Source organism: Myodes glareolus, chromosome 4 (genome assembly GCF_982192425.1).
Source record: "Myodes glareolus chromosome 4, mMyoGla1.1, whole genome shotgun sequence".
NCBI classification, from domain to species: domain Eukaryota; kingdom Metazoa; phylum Chordata; class Mammalia; order Rodentia; family Cricetidae; genus Myodes; species Myodes glareolus.
In genome coordinates, this window is record NC_142029.1 from 58,056,467 (window position 1) to 58,079,333 (window position 22,867).

Here is a 22,867-nt window from a genome sequence, read left to right on the forward strand (position 1 = left end):
ACTATTGTGACGATCGACCCCTCCCCCCCCTGCACACACAGAGTCACTGTCTCTACCATTGTCGTTCCTGTTGTCACGCCCTTGGCCTCCTCAGTCTGGAACAAGAGAAAGCAGAATCCAGAGCACTTTGAGACTGGCTGGGTGTTAGGTAACTGAAGGCATCTACCCTCAAGCTTGGCACATCTCTAGATGGTAGCCAGCAGGGAAATGGGACCGCAGAGCACTGGTTGCCCAGGGAAAGTCTTGGCCCTCCCAGGTTTGCAAACCTCCCTGAAAGATACTGACCCCAGAAAGGTTTAGTGTTATGCCCAAGCCTAAATATAACAGGCCTTTGATTAAGGTCATCCTTCTAAAAGTCACAGTCGGCTGAAATGTTTTAGTCCTTTTTAACAGGGGATCTTAGGTTGTAGACCGTGCTAGTCTGGGCGTCTCGTGTCTATTCTCAGGGAAGGCCTCGGTGGACAATGCCATATGCTAAATGTGCTGTCTAGTTTTGTATCAACTTGACATGAACTGGAGTTATCAGAGGGGAGGGAGCCTCAACTGAGAAAATGCTTCCATACTGGGTTGTAGGCAGTTTTAAAATTAGTGATTCTGGAGCGCCCATGGTGGGTGGTGCCATTGCTGAGCCAGTGGTTCTGGGTTCAGGAGGCAGGCTGAGCAAGCCATGGCCAGCCAGTCAGTATCACCCCTCCACGGTCTCTGCATCAGCTCCTGCCCCCAGATCCCTGCACCAGTTGACTGTTCCTGTCCTGACTTCCTTTGACGATGGACTGTGATGTGGAAGTGTCAGCCAGATAAACCCTTTCCTCCCCAGCTTGCTTTGGTCTTGGTGTTTCATCACAGCAATGGAAACCCTAACTAATACACTAAGTCAGGCCCAGTTTCACTGATCTGAGCTTCAAAGTAATGCTGCGGCCCTATTTCCCCTGTCTCTGCTGCTAGGAACTGTTATCACAAAATCTAAAAGGCACTCTGGAAAATACTTTCTCCCCTTCAGAAGCAAATGTTCAAAGTTACTTAGAAAATCACTAAAGACGCTTACATGGCAATAAAAAGAAATAACACTGACTGAACCACAACTTGTACCCAGCAGTGTTCTTGTCTGTGTGTATTATGCAATACTTTTCTGAATGTTTTCTGTAGAACACAGCTCAAAATGAAGTGGCCAAAATGGTTCTTTGGGGAAATCCTAACAATATACTCTACTAATGTGCTCCTAATATATACTGTACAGTAAAGGGTGTTATGAGACCTGTAGTAAAGAAACTTATTCCCACTTGTTTAACTCAGTCTATCCTAAGGCATAGTATATATTCCAATAGATAATGTCTACAATTATTTTAGAAAGTGCAAGCTGAGAGCCAGGCAGTGGCGCATGCCTTTAATCCCACTACTGTGAAGCGGAGGCAGGAGGATCTCTGTGAGTTCAAGGCCAGCCTGATCTGATGGAGAAGTTCAGCCAATCACATCTGGCTAGGGTCTGGCCGCCTGGGGCCAGAGAAGAAAGACCTGGGAATCCAGGTGCACTCTCTCTCTTCTCTGCACGCGCTATGTTCGCTGGACCCCCAGTTGTGTGAGTTTCCCTTTTCAATTATTAAACCAGATCTGTTGTATTGAGCTGGTCTGGTTAATTCTAGCTTACAGGTCGACTACGCCCATCACTGATCTACAAGAGCTAGTTCCAGGATAGGCTTCAAAGCTACAGAGAAACCCTATCTCAAAAAAGTCAAGAAAAAAAAAAAAGAAAAAGGAAAAAAAAGAAAAGAAAAGAAAAGAAAGAGAGAAAGAGAGAAAGAGAGAAAGAGAGAAAGAAAGAAAGAAAGAAAGAAAGAAAGAAAGAAAGAAAGAAAGAAAGAAAGCAAGCTGGGTACAATGGCACACACCTTTCATCCCACCTAGAAGACAGGGACCAGCAGTGGTGTGGGATAATTCTGTATTCTGTCAATCATGTTTTAAATAAACGCTGATTGGCCAGTAGCCAGGCAGCAAGTAGAGGCAAGACAACCAGACAGGAAGTAGAGGCAGGGCAATGAAAACAGGAGGATTCTGGGAAGGAGGAAGTCCATTCCTCTGGAGTCCAGCCCAGACATGGGAGAAGGAAGATGTGACCTGCCCTGCTGAAAAAGGTACTGAGCCATGTGGCTAACATATACTAGAATAATGGGCTAATATAAGTTATAAGAGTTAATAAGAAACCTGAGCTAATGGGCTAATCAGTTTATCATTAATATAGACCTTTGTGTAATTTCTTTGGGGCTAAATGGCTGTGGGACCTGGTGGGAGGACAGAAACCCCCAAAAGCAGGCCCTCATGTTACACCAGCAGATCTCTATGAGTTCAAGGTCAACTTGATCTACATAGCAAGTTCTAAGCTAGCCAAAACTACACAGCGAGACTTCATATGAAAGAAAGGAAAAGAAAAACAGAAAAAAAATCAACCAAAAAACAACAATAAAAAGTGAAGTACATAAAAGGAGTCCATGAGACGGCTCAGTGGGTGAGGGCTCATGCCTCCAAGCCTGATGACCTGCATTGACCTGCACTATTCCTAGGACCCACACAGTAGAAGGGGAGAAGCAACTCCTTCAAGTTCTCCTCTGACTTCCACATGTGTGTCATAGCTAAGGAAAGCACACAAGCCCATGTGCATACACACATGTTCTAAATAAAATATAATAAGGGAAGTGCATAAATGTAAATTTATTGTAATAGTTATGAGTATAAGCTTTGCTAAGATAAGAAAACAAAGAAAATAATGTAGCAAACCTATCAAATCTGCTACTGTGAATAAATTGTTCAGTATTTGATAATTCATTTATTTATTAAAAATATTTGCTGACAGAAATAACAGGTGTGTGAATACTAATGTAGATGTGTTGATCATGGAAGATCTCACCAATAGAGTGACATTTAATAGGCTATGAATGTAGCTCAGCTGGTAAAGTATTTGCCTACCGTGCCTGAAGGCCTGGCATATATATCTATAATCCCAGAACTCAGGAGGCAGAGGCAGGAGGATCAGAAACTCAAGTCCAACCTCAGCTGCACAGTGGATCCAAAGCCAGCCATACATAAGACCTGCCTTAAAACAAAAGACAAAATCTTCACGCATTATCTCTGCAGAAAGAACATGCTAGGAGGGGAGAAGACCACATGCAAATTCCCAAGTAGGGATTCACCTGTCTGCCTGTACTCTAGGAGGGGAGAAGACCACATGCAAATTCCCAAGTAGGGATTCACCTGTCTACTTATCACCCTAAGAGGGGAGAAGACCACATGCAAATTCCCGAGTAGGGATTCACCTGTCTACTTATCACCCTAAGAGGGGAGAAGACCACATGCAAATTCCCGAGTAGGGATTCATCTGTCTACCTGTACCCTAAGAGAGGAGAAGACCACATACAAACTCCCAAGTAGGGATACACCTGTCTACCTGCACCCAATGAAATGCTCAAAACCTCAGGCTGCACACAAGCCCCCAAAGACTGGTGTGTTTTATATATGATGCACTTCTCATACCATAACATATATCACTTTAGGGGAGGGTGGGGATGCTGATAGGTGAAATACAGGTGCTCAACAAAGTCCTGACAGTTTCAAGAGAGGTGAAACTTAAGAATGACAAAGCCATTTTAATATGATCGGAGGGCCAGTTGTCAAGAGGTTATATCAGTCCTAAATACCTATGAAGGACCACATGTCAAGAGGATATATTAGTTCCAAGCATCTGTGTTTTTAACAACAGAGTGTTAAAAAAAATGCACCAGGCAAAACCCCAGCCGAAAATAAGGAAATTTACAATTACACCCTGCTTTTAATAAATGACAGAACAAGTATTCAGAAAAACCAGTGAAGATACAGAAGACTTGGGCATTATCAGTCATTGTGATCTGTGAGACAGACTCTGAGAACATCTATGAAGACAGCCCATCTTCTGGGCACTGAGACAAGCCTCAAAAAAGACTTCGAATAATTCACTGTATGTTCCCTGACACACTGGAATTAAAGATCCAGAGCAGAGAAATCTTTGGGAAAGTACCAAATTCTTAAAAACTAAGTCAGAAACTTCTAAGTAACCTATGGGTCAGAGAAGAAATCTAAAGCGAAATTAGAATTTGATATGAATAGAAATTAAAACATAAACCAGGTGTAGTGGCTCATGCCTTTAACCCACCCAGCGCTTGGGAGGCAGAGGTAGGCAGACCTCTGTGAGTTGAAAGCCAGCTTGGTTTACAGAGTGAGTTCCAGAGAAAGCTAAATAGTGAGACCCTGGCTTGGAGAAAAGGAAGGAAAGAAGGAAGAAAGGAAGGAAAACATATGATGTTACAATTGGCGGGGCACAGCTAAAGCAGTAATTCAGAGAATTTTATAGTGCTAAATGAATATCCCAAGAAAAGATGACTCGAAGCAACAGCATCTGCTTGCATTTCAGGCGGTTCTAACAGAGTGGAGCATGGTGTTGCGACACTGACGTCTCAGGCACTTGGTAGGCAAAGGTGGAGGGATCACTGAGCCCAGGAAAAGACGACTAGCCTGGGCAGAGCAGCAAGACACCACTTTCCAAGGACATGAGAACAAGAGAAAGGTAAATCTAAAGTAAGTAAATAAGAAAGAAGAGTTATGAGTGAAAAATCAATGGAACTAAATGAGAATAATCAATGGATGTAAGTGCTAGCTCTTTGAGAAAATCAATACTTATGAAACCCAACCCTGCCTGATCAAGAAAAGGAGAAAGAAAAAGGTACAAGTTACTAATATCGGGAATGAAAGTTGACATCACTGTAGAATTTACAAGTATTGTAAAGAAAATAAAAGACTATTACAAACACCCTTATGGCAATACATTTGTCAATTCTGATAAACAAAACAATTTTTTTAGAGTCACCTACTACCCGAGTTCGCTGAAGGCTAGAGGTGACTTAATGACCCCATGTCTGTTGAGGGCATTTAACTGATAGTTTAGAGGCTTCTCCACAAAGCTTGCAGTCTAGGTGGTCTTGGTGAATCCCACTGAATGTGTACAAAAGAAATTAAAAGAAGCTTACTGAAACTTTCCTAGAGAATGGAAAAAGAAGGGTTAATTTCTGACTCATTCTAGAAGGCCAGCACTACTTTCATACAAAAGTCAGATAAATAAATTATAATTAAAAATGGTCTAATATCCCTTGAGAATACAAGTAGAACATTTCTGTATCAAATTCTTTCCAACTGAAGCCAATGGCATATGAAAGGGGAATTCATCAGAACCACGTGCTGTTTATTTCAGGGATGAAAAATTAGTTACACATTAGGGAAAGGGTCAGCAAAGGCTCTGTGTAAAGGTACCAGCTACCAAGCCTGACAACACAAGCTCAACTTCCAGGGCCCACATGGCGGAAGGAGAGAATGGATCCCCCACATTGTGCTCTGACCTCCACATATAGGCTGCAGCACACGCCCCAATCTCCCCCAAGACCCATACTAAATAAAAGTAATTAAAATGTTTTTAAAAATAGAGAGAAAACCTCAACATAATTTACCACATTAGCAAACTAACAAAGAAAAGCCATGTGATTATCTCAGCCAGAGAAGGCATTTGACAACACCCGATATCCATTCATGATTGAAACCGTCTGCAAACCTGGGAAGGGAGCCTCCTTGACCTGACAAAGGGCATCTCCACCAAGTAAGTCTATAGTTAACATCAGACTGATGCCAAAAGACTGAACACTTTCGTTAGGACCAAGGCACAGATTCCGTTCTTACTGTGCCACTCAGCACAGTACTGGAGGCTTTAGTCACTGAAATAAAGCAAGAAAAAGAAGTAAAAAACATTGATTGGAAAGGAAAAGATAAAACTGCCTTTACCAGCATGATCATCCATGCAAAAAGGAATCTCATAAAGAGCCACTAAGGCTAATAGCCATAAGGTTATATGATTAATATATAAACATCAATTATATTGGAGGATCAGGAGGCATAGGGAAGGCAGTGAGGGGGAAAATAAATTTGAATAAAATATAATGACTTATATGTGTAAAGTGCCACAATGAAACCCATTACTTCATAGTTTATGTTAAAGTAATTTTAAAAATTAGAAATCATAGCCAGGGCAGTGGTGGTGCATGCCTTTAAATCCCAGCACTTGGGAGGCAGAGGCAGGCACATTGTGTTTGAAGCTAGCCTGGTCTACAGAGAGAGTTCCATGACAACCAAGGCTACACAGAGAAACCTTGTCTCAAAAAACAAAACAAACTCAAAAAAAAATTAGAAGTAGTCTATACAGTATATTCTAGCAGCAAACAATTGAAGCTGAAATTTAAAACATTTATCATAACACCAATGCAGATGTAAGTATAAACCTAACAAAATGTACATAAGAGACCTTTCTATTCAGAAGCACCAAACAAGTGAGAGATCGAGGAAGACCTAAATAAATGGAGAGGGACAGTGTTCACAGGTTAAAAGGCTCAGCACTGTCAGCTAAGACACCTGTTCTCAGAACTGGGGACGTGGCTCAGGGCTATGTCACTTGCCTAATGTGTCAAGGTTCAGTACCAAACACTACAAAAATTCCTTCAGGTTGTATACAAATTCAACACTATCCCAAACAAAATCAGAAATTATAACTGAGTCTATAATTCATATATCTATTCACACGACTTCATCTGCTAAGTTACCACAGAGCTACAGCTTTTAGGACAGTGGCGATTTGTCTTCAGTCAGACATCCAGGCCAAAGACAGATTACATGGGGAACTGGTTCTCACTATTGGGACAAAGTCAGCTGGGAGCTGGAAGGAAGACTCTCTTCAACAGGAACCCTGGAAGATCTGTTCCACCCCCATGCCACATGCAAAGTGTACAGAATAGAACAAAACGTAAATGAAAAACCCAAACAATTCAACTTCCAGGAGAAACCATGAGAAACACAGCCGTGACCTTGGGTTAGGCGAAGATTTCTTAGACAAAATACCAAAAGTACACTCTGTGAAAGAACGAATAAACTAGACGTCATCAAAACAGAAACGTCTAGTCTTTGAAAGGAACTGTTGGGAGGATGGAAAACAAGACACAGACTGAGAAAAATATTTGCATTCATCTGAAAGAAACTTGAAAGTCAGCAGCTTTCCAAGCTCTCCTCCTAGACCAGCATCCTGTGATTAATGGACTTCGCTCAGGAAGAGACTTGGGCAATAGAGAATCATGGCCAGCAGGAATCTAGCGCGCACGGGGGATGTGGGAGGGGTGTGGGGGGGGGGGCTCCAGCCTCAGCAATCCCTACAGGGTGTGCTAAAACCAAGTCATTGCCCTCCACCCTTGGAGTTTCAGAACGAGAAGAGGTCTAGATTCACATCTCTAGGAAGCTTCTTGACCACCACACTTTGAGAAACCCCAATTTTGAACAGAGTAGAAATACAATGCCAGATGCAAAATCTCCCAACAAAGGGACATTTCCTAGGTAGGTACACTCTGGTTAGTAAGAAATCAGTTTTCATGTATTGTGAGAGCCTCCTATTCTTGGGAGACTTTTCTCAGTTTTCCTTAATAAATCTAAAAAAAAAAAAAAGCTTCTCTTTTTTTATTAGCTTGAAACTTCTGTATCTGCTCATCAGAGCTTCTGCTTAAAGAAACAACTAACTCCCCATACAGGGTTTCTGAGCTGGCAGGATTCTCCAGGCTTCTTCCTTCACAGTTCACTTTCGTTACCACTAAGGTCTTTGAGCACTCTACCAGGACCAGATCTCTTATCTAGAATTCCCCCTGGATGCTACATACTGCCTCACAGTAACCATCTCATAATATCAGCAAGCAGGAAACCATGTTACCCCTCTTAAGCCTATCACATTTCCCTGATTCTCCCCATGGTAACCCATCCCATGCAAGGCTGTCATTAGGTCTCACCATCCAAAATGGCCCACTGATTGTCAATCTCCGTATGCTTCAGGTACGAATCTTCAATGGTGGGGTCGTAGTCAGGCACAAAGATCTTCTGGAAAAACTGGATGGTGAGGGCGCTCTTGCCCACACCTCCATCTCCCACCACTACTAGTTTATACGTGGGGAGGTTGTCACTGGGTACAGCGCTGGTGGCCATGCTTCTGGTAGCCACACCTAGGGAAGAAAGACACATGAGATGAAGGAGGGGTCTCTTTCTTTTGAACTAGGGAAAAATATCCATTGGCTTTCTTTCCTGAATTTGAGAGAAATATTCATGGGAACAAAAACTTCCAAAGGTCAATTAGGAAGTGAAACAAGGCAAAACAATGTGAGCATGTCATGCACGGTCCCACCACCCAAATACAACTGCCGTTTCAATGACCTGTTCACCACTATTCCCTCCACAGCAACTACACTCCAGGTCCGGGCTGATTCACCCCATCCCACTGGTCTTCACCGAGCTCAGCTAAAGCTGTGTGAAGAAAGTTTCTCTACAACTAGCCTCTGCCCCAGAGCTGCACACTAAGCAGGGGGGCTCTGGGCCAAGCAGGGATAGAAGACACACACCTTTCACAGCACTGCCTATCAACTAGAACAATTCCAGTCTTATCAATCTTCGGAATGCCCTGCTGAGGAAGACCTGAGGCTGTTGAGCTCAGAGGACAAAGAGGCTGTGCCAATTCAGCACGCCTGTGCTCTGAGAGGCCCTTTCCAACCCAAATCTGCCATCCTGTCCTTCCATCTTCTTGTACTTCATTATGCTAAAGTCATGACAACATTAAAGGGAATCTGTCCGTCCATTTAACCTGGAACAAAGGGAAGGAAGGAGTGGGTGTTGTAGTGATTCTCAGCCAGGAGCAGTTCTCTCCCCTACCATGATCTCTGCGATGTTGGGATGTTTCTGGGTATCACCAAGGGGGCAGAGGCCAGAGAAGCTGCTTCACATTCTAGAAAGCACAAGCCGGTCTTCCCCAGCAGAGACCTGTGGGGGCTGAGAAACTCCCCACTAAGGCAGAGGATAGAGCTGGAAATGTGGGACCCCAGGGTTCTGAAGAATGATAGGACTTTCCCAGGCTAAGACTGATTGTCTGACGAGGTGACAGAGAGCAGAGTGACCTTGGGAAATGCTGTCACTGAGTGCCCAGAAAGAGAGGCAAATGGGGGTCATGGAAGGAGCATTCAGAAAACCAAGAAGGAACCCATGGAGTGCTATCCGTCTGCAGTCAGCTGTGGGTGGTAGTCGATGTCACACACCGGTGAGGGAAGGACACTTTGTAAGGGCCAGAGAGGTGGCTGGCTCCAAGGAACAGATTTTTCAGACATAACAGTTGCACACATGGACTCACAGCAATAGTGACCACATGCACAAGATGGGCAAAACCTCAGGCCAGGACAGTGCGGAAGCAGGAGGAGGTGGGCACCAAATTCCAGCACTAGCAGGTGGCCACTGGCCGCTAGGAGGAGTGCCAGCTGTCTGGTTAGGTAGCCACACGCTGGGGCAGACTCCATGCCCGAAAGTAGCTGGGTAACACAAACTGGACTAGACAGAAGAAAAGGAGGAGATGCTCAAAGTTGGGTGCGTAGAGAGGGTAAATGTGGGAGGAACGAGGAGAGGCGGTGAATAGGATCAAAATGCATTGCACAAAAATCTTCTGAAAAGAACAATTAGGACTGCTAGCAGGGACAAAAGCAGCCCACTGAAGAGCCTGCCAGGGAAAAGCAAGCCGCAGGACTCGCAGGCCACTCCCAAGCAGCATAAAAACCAATCCTGAGGGAGCATACGCTTGCTGTTATCTCTGTACAGATGAAAACACCCCAGCGCTGCTCTGGGGAAGAGAGAGGCTCAAGGGGTAGCTGGTAAAGATGGATGGGGGGATAGCATAACCCAGAGGACAAGGGCCTGGGTTCCTGTCACTACCGCTGCGCCCCCCCACCCCCACCCCAAATCATGGTTTTCTTCTATACCAGACTAGCAGCTAGCTTGAGAGGTATTTATAATTATTTTCGACTCTACAAGATGTTCAATGCTAGGCTGCGACACAAAGGGTGTTAACAAAAATGTGGGCTGCGTGGCCATGTTGATTTGCATGTGGCTAAAGGCCAGCGCTGCTGCTGGAGCCTCCCCAGTCACTGAAACCTGATGTTGACATTTTGGACTCCCCCAAAGTGTGGGGGAAGTACAAGCTTTTCTGAAGGCAGGAAGAATATAAATCTGTCAAAGTTGGGCGGAGAACAGGCTTTCAGAAATGGATCAAAATTAAAAAGGGCACACCCTCTTTAACATTCTGTCAGGTGAGACTTTATTGCAAGGAAAAAGTCTAATCGGGGAGCTTCACAAAAATGTTAGGAATGGGGAGATGGAGGTGTGAAGAATCCAAATGTTGGGGGAAAAAAACAGATACGCGTAGCAACCAGTTAACTAACTGGGTGCAGTGGTATACACCTGTAATCCCCGAACTGGGGAGGCTAAGGCAGTAGGGTCACAAGTTCAAGCAAATGTGGGATACATAGCAAAACCCTCTTGCACATGCATGCATGCACGCATACATAGAAACAAAACCAAAACAGAATGCTTAACAAACCTAGAAAAATATTTGTACTATATATGGAAAAACACCAGACCTCTAAACAGCAAAGGTACAGGGCCACTATTACAGGGAGGTATGCATCCATGATTGTCCTGGCCCAGAGGTGGATCCCAAAACAGCAAGGTTTGGAAGGTAGCTATCCCAAAATCAGACTGCAGGGCTCTTTGATTTCCTGTGTCTGTTTTCCATCTCTGTGTGTGTGGGGGACGGGGGGGTCTGTCTGTCTGTCTGTCTGTCTGTCTGTCTCTCTCTCTCTCTCTCTCTCTCTCACACACACACACACACATACACATGCATACACACATCTGCTCATGCATACAGTCAACATCCTTAGCCATGAATTCTGTATTTGCAGATTCAAATCAACTATGAGTTGTAAATTATTGAAAATTTGGCAATCTTACCAAAAGCAATCTACAGATTCAAATGCAATGCCCATCAAAATCCCAGCAAAATTTTTCACAGACCTTAAAAGAACGGTACTCAACTTCATATGGAAAAGCAAAAAACCCAGGATAGCCAAAACAATCCTGTACAATAAAAGAACTTCCGGAGGCATCACAATCCCTGACTTCAAACTCTACTACAAAGCTACAGTACTGAAAACAGCCTGGTATTGGCATAAGAACAGACAGGAGGACCAATGGAGCCAAATCGAAGACCCAGATATTAATCCACACTCCATCAAACACTTGATTTTTGACAAAGAAGCAAAGAAATCAAATGGAAAAAAAGAAATAATATTTAACGAATGGTGCTGGCATAACTGGATATCAACATGTAGAAGAATGAAAATAGACCCATATCTATCACCATGCATAAAATTCAAGTCCAAATGGATCAAAAACCTTAACATAAAGCCAGCCACACTGAACCTTATAGAAGAGAAAGCGGGAAGTACACTTGAATGCACTGGCACAGGAGACCACTTCCTAAATATAACCCCAGCAGCACAGACTCTGAGAGAAACAATTAATAAATGGGACCTCCTGAAACTGAAAAGCTTCTGTAAAGCAAAGGACACGGTCAACAAGACAAAACGACAGCCTACAGAATGGGAAAAGATCTTACCCAACCACACATCAGACAGAGGTCTGATCTCCGAAATATACAAAGAACTCAAGAAGTTGGTCATCAAAAAGCAAGTAATCCAATAAAAAAAATAGAGTACAGACCTAAACAGAGAACTCTCAACAGAGGAATCTAAAATGGCTAAAAGACACTTAAGGAAATGTTCAACATCCTTAGTCATCAGAAAATGCAAATCAAAACAACTCTGAGATTCCATCTTATACCTGTAAGAATGGCCAAGATCAAAAACACTGATAACACCTTATGCTGGAGAGGTTGTGGGGGTAAAGGGAATACTCCTGCATTGCTGGAGTGAATGCAAGCTGATCCAACCCCTTTGGATGTAAGTGTGGTGATTTCTCAGAAAATTAGCAAACAACCTTCCTCAAGACTCAGTAATAACACTTTTGGGTATATATCCAAAGGATGCTCAATCGTGCCACAAGGATGTGTGCTCAACTATGTTCATAGCAGCATTGTCATAGCCAGAACCTGGAAACAACCTAAATGCCTCTAGACTGAAGGACAGAGGTAGATAAGGACAATGTGGTACATTTATACAATAGAGTACTACACGGAAGAAAAAAATAACATCTTGAATTTTGCAGGAAAATAGATGGAGCTAGAAAACATCATTTTGAATGAGGTAACTCAGACACAGGACAATTATCACATGTACTCACTCATAAGTGGTTTTTAAACATAAAACAAAGAAAACCAGCCTGCAAATCACAATCCCAGAGAACTTAGACAACAATGAGGACCCTAAGAGAGACTTACATAGATCTAATCTACATGGGAAGTAGAAAAAGACAAGATCTCCTGAGTAAATTGGAAGCATAGAAACCTTGGGGGAGGGTTGAAGGGGAGGGAAGCAGAGAAAAATGTAGAGCTCAATAAAAATCAATAAAGAAATAAAAATAAGAATTGAAAAACTTTGGGGGGGGGAGGAGTCTTGGCGATCTAAACCAGTCACCCAGATCTTTGTTGGTAAGGGCAATGGAGAATCAGGTGCCCACGTAGCTCCTAAGAATGGGCTTCCACCTTTCCTTAGGTGGAAAGATCACAGGTTTTAACATGATTAGTTAGCAAAAACAGTCAGTGTTTCACCAGCCTCACCTGAAGCTGGCAGGCTCTGTCGATGGTAACTTGAGAATAGCCTGGGAAGACTGACAGCCCCTCAACCAAAACCAACCAACAAACCTTCACTGTGAAAAAGATCAACAGAATACAAAGCTCCTCCCTGGCTTCTGACCACACCTGTCTGGAAGCGAAAAGGTACATCTCCTCCAGTCCTCTAAACTATACTGCTTGGCCAGCCTGTCTGATGCTGACGTCAGCGAGATGAGGCCTTGAGAAGCTGCTGCCCCTGACCTCCCCGCTCAGCCTTGAGACCTGCACTGGGAATATAATCTGCTGTACCCTTCTTCCAGCCTTCCCCAGTCCCGGATGCTTGGTCACAATACAGATATTAAATCTTATCATTCTTTTATAATTTACGTATGCTATATTAATAAGACATTTTTGCATGTGAGAAAATCATTTGGGGCTGGCTCTGAAGCTTGGTTGGTGGAGTGCCTGCTTAGCTGCACTAACCCTCTGGCACCCATAAGCTAGATGTTGTAAGCATGTCTGCAATTCCAGCACTAGGGAAGTTGGAAGCAGGAAGATCAGAAGTTCAAGGTCATCCTTAGCTACATAGTAAACTGGAGGCTAGCTTAAGGTACATGAGACCCTGACTCTAAATTTTTTTTTCCTGACATGTATGGGCTATTTGTTTTCTTACCATTATTCCTTAAGCAGTATAATATCACTATTTATGCAGTATATCTATCGTATTGGGTGTGTATAATGCAGAGGTGATTTAAAGTGTATGGGGAGGTGCTATGGCATTTTAAGTGAGAGACTTGAGAATCTACAAATCTGGGTATCTTTCAGGGTCTTGAAACCCTATATGCTCCCCGCCCACATATACCTGTAATAGACTTGTGTAGTGTAACAATCTGAGAGTGTTAAAATCTCCCTCACAAAATAAAACGTGCAGGCTCCCTGAAAACATTCTGTCTGCTTTCATTTAAGCTCTTTGGGGTGGAGCTGGATGTGGCTTCAGCACCAGAACCAACAATGGAGATGAGTTACAGCTTTGGTCGCCTAAGCCACCACATACAGGGGCCACAAGAGAGTGAACCACAAGACCACAGGACTGCAGGAACGGGGGCAGGCAGGAAGGACAGACACCCTCTTCTCTGCTTCTCAGGTCAGCGGAGCCCAGTGCCTCTGTCCTCTCTCCCCCAGCGGACAATGATGCTGGGCCAGAGTTCAGGTGCTCGCTGGTAAGAGACCTTTCCACTCTCCCCTGGAAGCCATGTAAGTGGGCAGCAGTAGGCAGATGGGAAAGGGCGAGGAAATAAACCACTTTTGTTGATTGTGTTCTTCAAAAGACAACAAGGTAAGACACACACTAGCAACAGAGGACCCAAACTTGCCCTTTGAGTCAGAGTTCAGACCACCCACAGCAGAATCACCTGCTGACTTGCTATAAACAGCCTCCCCTTGCTGAGGCAGCTGGCAGGAAGTGGTCAGTTGAGGTCTCCCTTCTTTTTATAGCACTCTGACCGACCTCAGGCATTGAGGAGCTCCAGGCCACAGGGAACCATCAGGCCAGGGATCCCTTTCTCTTGGACTTTGCTTCTTCCTAGGACTCACACGGTATCAAGCTAAAAACCCTCTTCATCCAGTTCACAGCTGAAGAGTCAAGTTCAAACTCCTACACTGAGCATTTAATTACAACGTATCATCACTAGCCCACAGTAATCACCCTAGCCACCTGTGCAGCGGCCACACTCTACCCCCCACAGCTAGACTTTGCTCTCCTTGTGTGGCCTACCATAACAGAATGTCCACTGTACACAGAATGACGGAGTGCAGAGGGGGCCAGTCCAGGCCCAGGAATCGCTTCTCAGGGAGACACAGCCTCCACCTTGTGCTTTGAGCTCCATGGTCCACATGCAGAGGCCACCATAACATTTGGAATCTTCTATACATTTGTTATGCACCCCAGGGCATAGGATGCCTTTGTTGCCCTCTGTCCTCACAAAACCTAGCATGGAACAGGCTAAATGTACCAGGGTTTAAACATTGGCATTCCCAAAAAAGTTATACAACCTGCCAACCACGGAGCTGGTCTCAGTACACACAGGACTCATGGAAACCCTCTCAGCCAGGCACTGGGACTGTGTCCAAGTGGTGAGACGAACCCCTTTTGGATAGGACTCTTTTGGAACAAGTGTGAACCAGAAGAAAGAGGGAGCTACCAGATCAAACTGGATCCAGAGAGCCCCCAATACAGAAGTGGTTTTGACCACCTGTCTTCTCCTGGGGGGGCATGTTTTTTTACCCAGGGGTAAAATGGATCAAATGTCTTTGTAAGTGGAGTGATGAAGATGACAGGGTATATGCCACACTACTACAAAGTAAGATGGTCTTATATGGCGCAAGGAAAGATTCTTAAATGCCACTCAAAGGCTAAGCTAAAAGTCACCACAGGGCAAAATCACTGTTGCCACATAGCCATGGAGCAAACTACTTATATTTATATCCTTCTTCTAGTAAAAGTTATTGTTGAATGTTTGTTCTTCACTTTGGGGAATAATAGGTGGCCCCTTGAAGGTAGGAAGGTAGCTTAAGACAGGCATGGTTTCTTGTCACATTTTGCCATTCATTTGCTGTTGTGTTTCTGTCCACTGACCAGTTGTATAACCTTGGGTAGCCTTGGGATCTTCTCTAAGCATGAAATAAAATGGCATTAAATATGATAAGCTCAGAAAAGGCACCCAGATATTTCCTCTCTCGCCTTTTTACTATGTTACCAGAAGTAAAAGCATACCCATCTCAGTCATGTGACTCCTAGTCATGGCCTCTTCCCTCATTTGAAGTCTCCCTGCCACCTCATCTCCATCACAGCCAGATGATGCAGGCCTATGTGGGAAGGTGGCCCATCATTTAGGGCATTGTTTCCATGGGAAAGGCTCTGAGGTTCCAGCTCCCTCCACATAGGAACCAACTTTTGGAACAGCAGCCATTTGGCAGGGAAGGCAGCTGAGCTGGTTTCCATGGTAACCACTGCTCCCAGAACCCCGCCCAGCCCACAGGCTACACCAGCAGTCTAACCCATTACTTGCTCTGGAAACTTCCTCCTAAAAGGCAATGCTGCTTTTTTTTTTAAATGATTTTATATAAAAACATCAGGCATCTTTAAGTTGAGAAGTAAGCTTTTTCTTTGGTTGTTTTTTTCCTCCTCTACCCCTCTTTTTCCATAACATGAAATTATTTCCTGAATTCCAGAACCACCTCCCCAAGCAGATTACAAGCACCATGAGGGTGACAGCCATACCTCCCCCTCACCTCCCAGGGCTGCAGGGGTCTTTCCATCCTGCCCCCCTTAGCCCTTCTACCCTCTCTGCCCGCTCTTGTGCCAAGAAGGGACACAATACCCCTTCTTCTGCAAGAAGAAGCAGGTATTTGGGTGGTAAGCCTAGCATAACCTTGCCATTCAGTAAGTTTCAAAATATGATGGGTACAGGGGGCTGCAGAGATAGCTCACAGAAGACCCAGGTTCAATCCCCCACATCTACATGGTGGCTTACAACCCTCTGTAACTCTATCTAGTTCCAGGAGATCTGATACCCTCTTTTGTTTTCCCCAGGCACACTTGCTACATGTGTGGTACACAGACAACAGCACAGGCAAAACACACACACATACAACTAAAACAAATAAATCAAATGTGGTGGGTATATCTGAGAAAATCCAGGGACAAGATGACACTAAGCTCAGTGGCTGTCAGTATGGCAGCCGAGAGGGTCAGTAGCAGTCTTGATTCTTCAGCCAGGCAGGCGATGAAGTCCCACGACGAGGCTGCTTAATCTTTTAGACCCTCCATTTCCCCAGTTTAAAAAAAAAAAAGAACAAGAGCCCGGTGGAAATAACATGAAAGATGTCTGAGCAATGACAGGGGAATTAACTGACCCTGGTTTTTCTTCCAACATACTAGGTCCCAGTGTCTTAGCTCAGTTCCTTGCCCGTGCATGGACCTGACTTGAGGGACTCTATCTACACTCCACAAAGGGGGGATGGAGGATGCTTGGGACATCAGTCTGCTTCCCTCTTCCCAGGTCCTACAGAATCCAGAGAGGTTTTTTCCCCCCAGAAGAACAGCCCCAAACCACTATCTACCGTTCCAAGAGAGCTGATCATGTGAAAGAAACGGTGCTGGCAGCAGGCACTGTCAAGGGGTCCAAGGAGAGGTCCCTGGCCACCCACCGACCCCACCTAGCACGACTCTCAAAGCAATGTTCTATAGTCCCGGTTGAAACTAGTGGCGCCCAGAGTGGTAACAGCGGCCATTCCTTAGTGGATCTTTGCTGTGGAGTGAACAGATGCCAAAGGTAGTGCTTAAAACTGCCATGCCTTATGGCCCCTGACCTTGAATTCATTTGCAGCATCTCACAACCTCATCTGCTACTGTGGTTCTCTTCTCTGGGCATTGTCCGTCCCGTGGCAGCTTCCCTGACACACAAGGCTACAGATTGTTAGAGGCCAGAGCAAGGGTACAAGCACCCCAATGACGCCGCCAGCTTCGGTGAAGATCTGGTCCATACCATTCTTCCACCTCTCTATTTTGATAGTAATTATTCTAAAGATTCCTCCTGAGCCCAACAGTCGGGCTGGGAGAGGAGGGTGCGCTCATCATTAATGGTGCTCTTCTGAGAGTGCATTCACATGGAGCTGAATCAGTCCTGGGAAGCTAATCTCATCTCTGTGATGTCCGGGTGTGCCCAGCACTGGGGGGGATGAGGACACACTGGGGGTAGCAGCCCAACCCATGTAAAGGAAATGGCTCTGCATTCCAGGAGCTGCCCTTCCCTTCTGCACAATTCCCAGAAATGGGATGCTTCCCCCAGCTGCTGACCTACAAGTAATGCAGGACCCACCAGGAGTCTGGGGCACTTGGCATCCCTCCCTAAGCCTTTCCCCTTCTTCTTTGTATGACATCTGTGTCAACTCAGCCAGCACTGTCCCTGGGTCACTCACCACCTCTAAGCAGCCACCTCTGCACCCAGTGACCTCCATTCTTACCGTTTACCCACCAGCCAGCTACGAATGTAAGCATTCACCACAGAGGACTTTCAGCCCAAGTCCATATGACAAATGTGTGGCTGAGTGTTGCTCCTTCCCGGAGCCACAACAGAGGTCACTGACTGATGGTGGGCTCCTTCCTTCCCCTTAGAGTCCTTTTCTACCTAGTGCTGCTGATAGGCAGAAACAAGGTGATTGACATACGTAGAAAATGTATTTGGCATCCCAGATCTAGCCCACTACCATTCTTGTTCTCCCCCAAGCACCTCATGAAGTGGTTTTCCTTTTCTTGGGCAGGGCCCTTACTTGATCATCTTTGGATGATTCTGTCATTGTCTTACATTATCTCCTCTTTTCTGCCAATATCTTCCACCATCGAGAGAACCAGAAAGACCACACTAGAAGCAAGCAAGGAGAGAGCCCTAGTGCCCTTGTTCACCCTGTAGCTTAGGTTTCTTGGGTCCGACTCACCAGTATAAAGAACCGTCCGGACGGGTGATGGGCACCCACCTACCATCTAGCGCCGAGTCTCTGAGTGGTGTGCAGAAACCTCTGGTTAGAGTCATGACAGCCATGATGGTGTTCACAGCCAACACTTAACACAAATAATGTGTCAAAACTGTCGGGAGATTCTGCCATTCAAATAACTCACTCAGTTCTCAAGTACTGATTTGATGAACCCAGCTTTACAGCTCCAGAAACACAGGGCCAATGAGATAGCTCAGTGGGGAAAGGCATGTGCTGCCTAGCTTGAAGACCTGAGTTCAATCCCTGACGCCTACATGGTAAAAAAAAAGAGAGCTGACTGTCACAAGTTGTCCTCCGACCTCTGCACACACTCAGTGGCATGTGCACACAAACATACACGTGAGATGCACAAATTAACAGGCAAATGTAATCTAAAATTAAAAACAACTGAGATGCAGAGAAGTTAAAATCACTTCCCCAAGGTCTCCCAGCAGAGAGGAGTTCTGTGACCCCAGAGCCCCTCCTTTCTGTGACCCCAGAGCCCCCTCCAGCCACCACTCTGGGTATCCTCGGGTGGCTGGCAGGAGGATGGACGTGTGTGTGCAAAGCCAGGCCAGGGCAGAGAAAGCAGACGCTGATGTGCTGGTGAGAGCACAGCTGTGGGGAGGGAGGTGGTACCAGGGTCAGACACCATCAGGTCAAAATTACCGATCCCTCAAGCGGGCAGCAAGGCAGGCCAGAGCAGGGTAAATGCAAGGACCTATGGATACGTACGCATGTACACACACACACTTCCCCACCCCAGACTGGGATGAAGCCTGCTGCACAGATCTGATCTCAGCAGGTACCTTGTGAACCAGAGGGGAAGTGGGATAATCTAGACAGCTCTGAAGCCCCATTTTGTATCACTCTCATATCCATCTATATTCAGAGTTGCTGCTTCCAGCTGAGCCTGAGGTTGGCCCCTTACCCGGAACTCTAGACCAAGGAACTGGCACGCTATAGGATTAGAGGTCTGTAACCTTGGGCAGTCACTCACCCTTTGGAAAGTGGCAACAGCAGCAGCGCTTGGCCTCACGACGCTGGAGGCACTGCATTTTGTTTGTTTGCTTGACCATCGTCTGACACAGAGGAACTCCCCCGTAAGCACCAGGTCATCACCATCATCAGCATCCTTCAGAAACCCATTCCAGTCTCTCCTCCTGCAGGAAGACCCTCTACTCCTCCCAGGTCCTTCTGGGGCCCAGGGATGGTCTGTAAACTAGCAGGTCAACAGAGAATAGCTCAATAGAACTCACTACCGCACTGCTGAAAGGTTCTCATGGGTGTCTGGACTGGTTTCACTGCAGACTCTGTGCTGGAGGAGAGCGTCCATCTTAGCCTGCCATGATCTCTACTGCAGCTCCCTAGGACAGTAAGCCCCCAAGTGCTCACTCACAGACTGACAGGGGCCATGCCTTCTCTTGCATGTCTCCAAGAGTTCTGGAAATACTCGTTCTCACTTCAGAGCACACGAAGACAGCACATTGCTCGTGGGTTCAGCGTTCACCAGTACCTCCCTCAAGATCTTAAATACCAGTGTTCTCTACCAAAAACCAAGGCCTCTCTGGGTGTCTTGTGCTTTGGAGATTAAGTATATCATTAGGAAGATTAAAAGCTGACAAGTGCTGTGGGATAATGTTCCTGTACACTGTAAAGATTTGTCACTCATATTGGTTTAATAAAATGCTGATTGGCCAGTAGCCAGGCAGGTAGACAGGGTGACCAGACAAGGAGAATTCTGGGAAGAGGAAAGGCAGAGATGGAGTCACAAGCCAGATACAGAGGAAGCAAGATGAGAATGCCTTACTGAGAAAAGGTACCAAGCTACATGGCTAAATATAGATAAGAATTGTGGGTTAATTTAAGTTATAAGAGCTAGTTAATAATAAGCCTGGGCTAATGGGCCAAACAGTTTAAAATTAATAAAAGCCTCTGTGTGTTTCTTTGGGAATGAATGGCTATGGGACTAGATGGAACAGAAATTTCTGACTACAGACAAGCCATAGGATGTAATAAATGGCCAAATTATACTTGAGTCCAAAGAAGAGTGAACTGGGTGAGGAATCAGTACAGCCAACCTTTTAGGATTTGCATCAGCTCACAGTCTGTGCACTGATGCTATAATGTAAGATGTTGTTGTGGTTTTTTTTTCCTTTTTTATTCTTTGTTCTTTGGGGGCCCACCACCCAGCTCTCAAATAATCACATGGAAATTTATTCTTACTTATGAATGTCAAGCCTTAGCATGGCTTATTTTTAGCCAGCTTTTCTCAAATTATCCCATCTACCTTTTGCCTCTGGGCTTTTACCTTTCTCTATTTCTATATATCTTTTTTTTTCCTTCTTATTTGGTGTCTGACTGTGTGGCTGGTCCCTCACTTCCTCCTCTCCTCCTACTTCTTGCTCCTCTCTTTTTTCTCTCTTCTCATTTATTCTATCTGCATGCCAGCCCTGCCTATCCTTTCTCCTGCCTTGATATTGGTCATTCAGCTCTTTATTAGACCAATCTGGTGTTTTAGGCAAGCAAAGTAATACAACTTCACAGTGTTAAACAAAAGCAACAAAGAAGAATTCATCACATCTTTGCTCATTAAATAAAAATTCCACAGCATAAATGAATGTAACACTTCTTAAATATTCCACAACACAACAGTAAGAGTCTGGGAATAGGGGCATTTTAGTCAGGCAGGGGGCTCTAGGGAAGCCTTCCTGGTAAAGGCAATGTCAGAACAGAGTCTTTATTAGCCAGGTAAGACAAGCATGTCCCAGACGAACAGAAGAAGCTGCAAAGCTGTGGAGCTCACAGCGAGGACTATATGGCTGCGTGTAGAATGTGGAAGGGATGAGGTGCGAGAGTAAGGGTAGGAGAGAAACCAGGGATCGTCATCTTTGCACCTTTACACCCAGCACTGGTGCAACAGTACAGTGGCTGCTCAAGAAACATCCACTGATAAGGGAACCAGTGACCAGAGCTGCAGGGCTAGGCAGGTGAGGGTGTGGCGAGCCTGCACGTGCTGGAGACCCACAAATCCTCTCTACTCACAGGCCAACACGGTGATGCAGTTAGGCTTGCTGCATGGCCAAGGACACAGTGGACACAGGTCAGGCCCTCCAATCATAGCGATGGTCACAGGGAGGTTATGAAGTAGGCAAATCCCAGCAGAGTCTGCTGAGGCTGAATAGATTGCGCAACACAAACTCAAAGCAGTAGAGGCTTGGAGGAGAGGGGCAGGGTTAGGGCAAGATTAAGAGTTCAGAACGAGGGGAGGGGAGGTAACCCAGGAGAGGTTCAGTGGCAGAAACCAAAGGACAGCTGCTACTCCACTTTTACCAAAGGGGAAACAGAGTCAGAGACGCCAAGGCATTTGCCCAAAGATCCACGTTAGTAAAGAGAGTGGCTGAGGTTTTGCCTCCAAGTCCTGGCAAGTTGTAAGACTACAAGTTTGTCTCACTTCTTAGAGCTGAGGGGTTGACAGGGGTCTCAGTGTCTCAGAATCCATGCAGCCTTTAGGCTATGGGTCTCACCTGGCCTCTGGAGCCCCAGCTCTGCTTCTCACTGGGTCCCCAGTACCTCATCAAGGGCAGGAGGAATGGGAAGACCTTATTCCACAGGTAAGAAACAGTAGGAGTTCTGTGAGGGTGGGGCTCCAGGTAGAGCAACAGCTGAGAGGAGAGGTAGGTGTGGTTTGCTTTGTAAATCCTTGTTCTCGGTCCCTGGGGGTAGGGAGTGCCAATTAATATTTCCCTAGTGCTGGGGCAGGGTCACCTGCAGTGAAGGGACAGAACTTCTTCAGCCTACAACGGGAATCTGAGCGCAACTGGGAAGGTCACCGTAGTGGCCACTCCACGGGGAGAGTTCCCACACTGAAGGCCTTCCACACCACAGTCAAGCAGCTGCAACCCTGCTCACCTTCTGCTCTCCCTCAGGTGAATCTTCTCGTGAGTCCTTCCACCTCTTCACCGCTACTCCACAGCTTGGTGCAACTCAACCCTGCACAGGCTAGATTCAACTAGCCCAGCGGTCCTCGACCTTCCTAAAGCCATGACTCCTTAACATGGTTCCTCTTGTTGTGCTAAACCCCAACCATAAAGTTATTTTTGTTGCTACTTCATAACTGTAATTTTGCTACTGTTATGAATTGGAATGCAAGCGTCTGTGTTTTCTGATGGTCTTAGGCGACCCTTGTGAAAGGGGTTCATTTGACTACCAAAGGGGTCACAACCCACAGGCTGAGTTAGCACCTCTCCCGGTCCACTCAGGCCCCTTTATCACCTGTCCACTCTAAACTAACTCTTCTGCTTTCCTCCTCCATCCATTTACCTCAAATTCAAAACCAATGTCTCTGACCTCTGCTGCATGTGGCCTGCGCACTCGGTGGCTGCAGTCTGCTCCCAGCTTGGGCTCCCTTCTCCAGTACGGTCTTCCAATCCTTCAGCACTGCTACTCCTAAGCTGAACCTTTACTTTCTGAAGAGACAGAGCCTTCTAGGCTCTCCCTCTGCTGCTCAGCACCCCTTCACCCATACAATCTCTGCTCCCACTAGCAGAGCAGTGGTGTCCCCAGGGGTAGGGACGGTGTCCAGACCACAGGGTGCTGGTGCCCACAGGCAGCCTTCCAGTAAGGACCTTCCAACGGAAC

The 22,867-nt window shown here is 45.7% G+C and overlaps 1 protein-coding gene across 2 annotated transcripts in view; it reads right to left on the reverse strand.

Annotated features, from left to right (window-relative positions):
• The window catches only part of Mras (muscle RAS oncogene homolog), a 53,345-nt gene that overhangs the window by 18,524 nt on the left and 11,954 nt on the right, over window positions 1-22,867 (reverse strand). For both annotated transcript variants that reach the window (XM_085689606.2, XM_048416858.3), the window contains exon 2: window positions 7,887-8,096. In XM_085689606.2, the coding sequence (XP_085545732.1) occupies window positions 7,887-8,079 (193 nt within the window). In that variant the 5' untranslated portion in view covers window positions 8,080-8,096. The remainder of the gene's footprint in view (window positions 1-7,886; window positions 8,097-22,867) is intronic.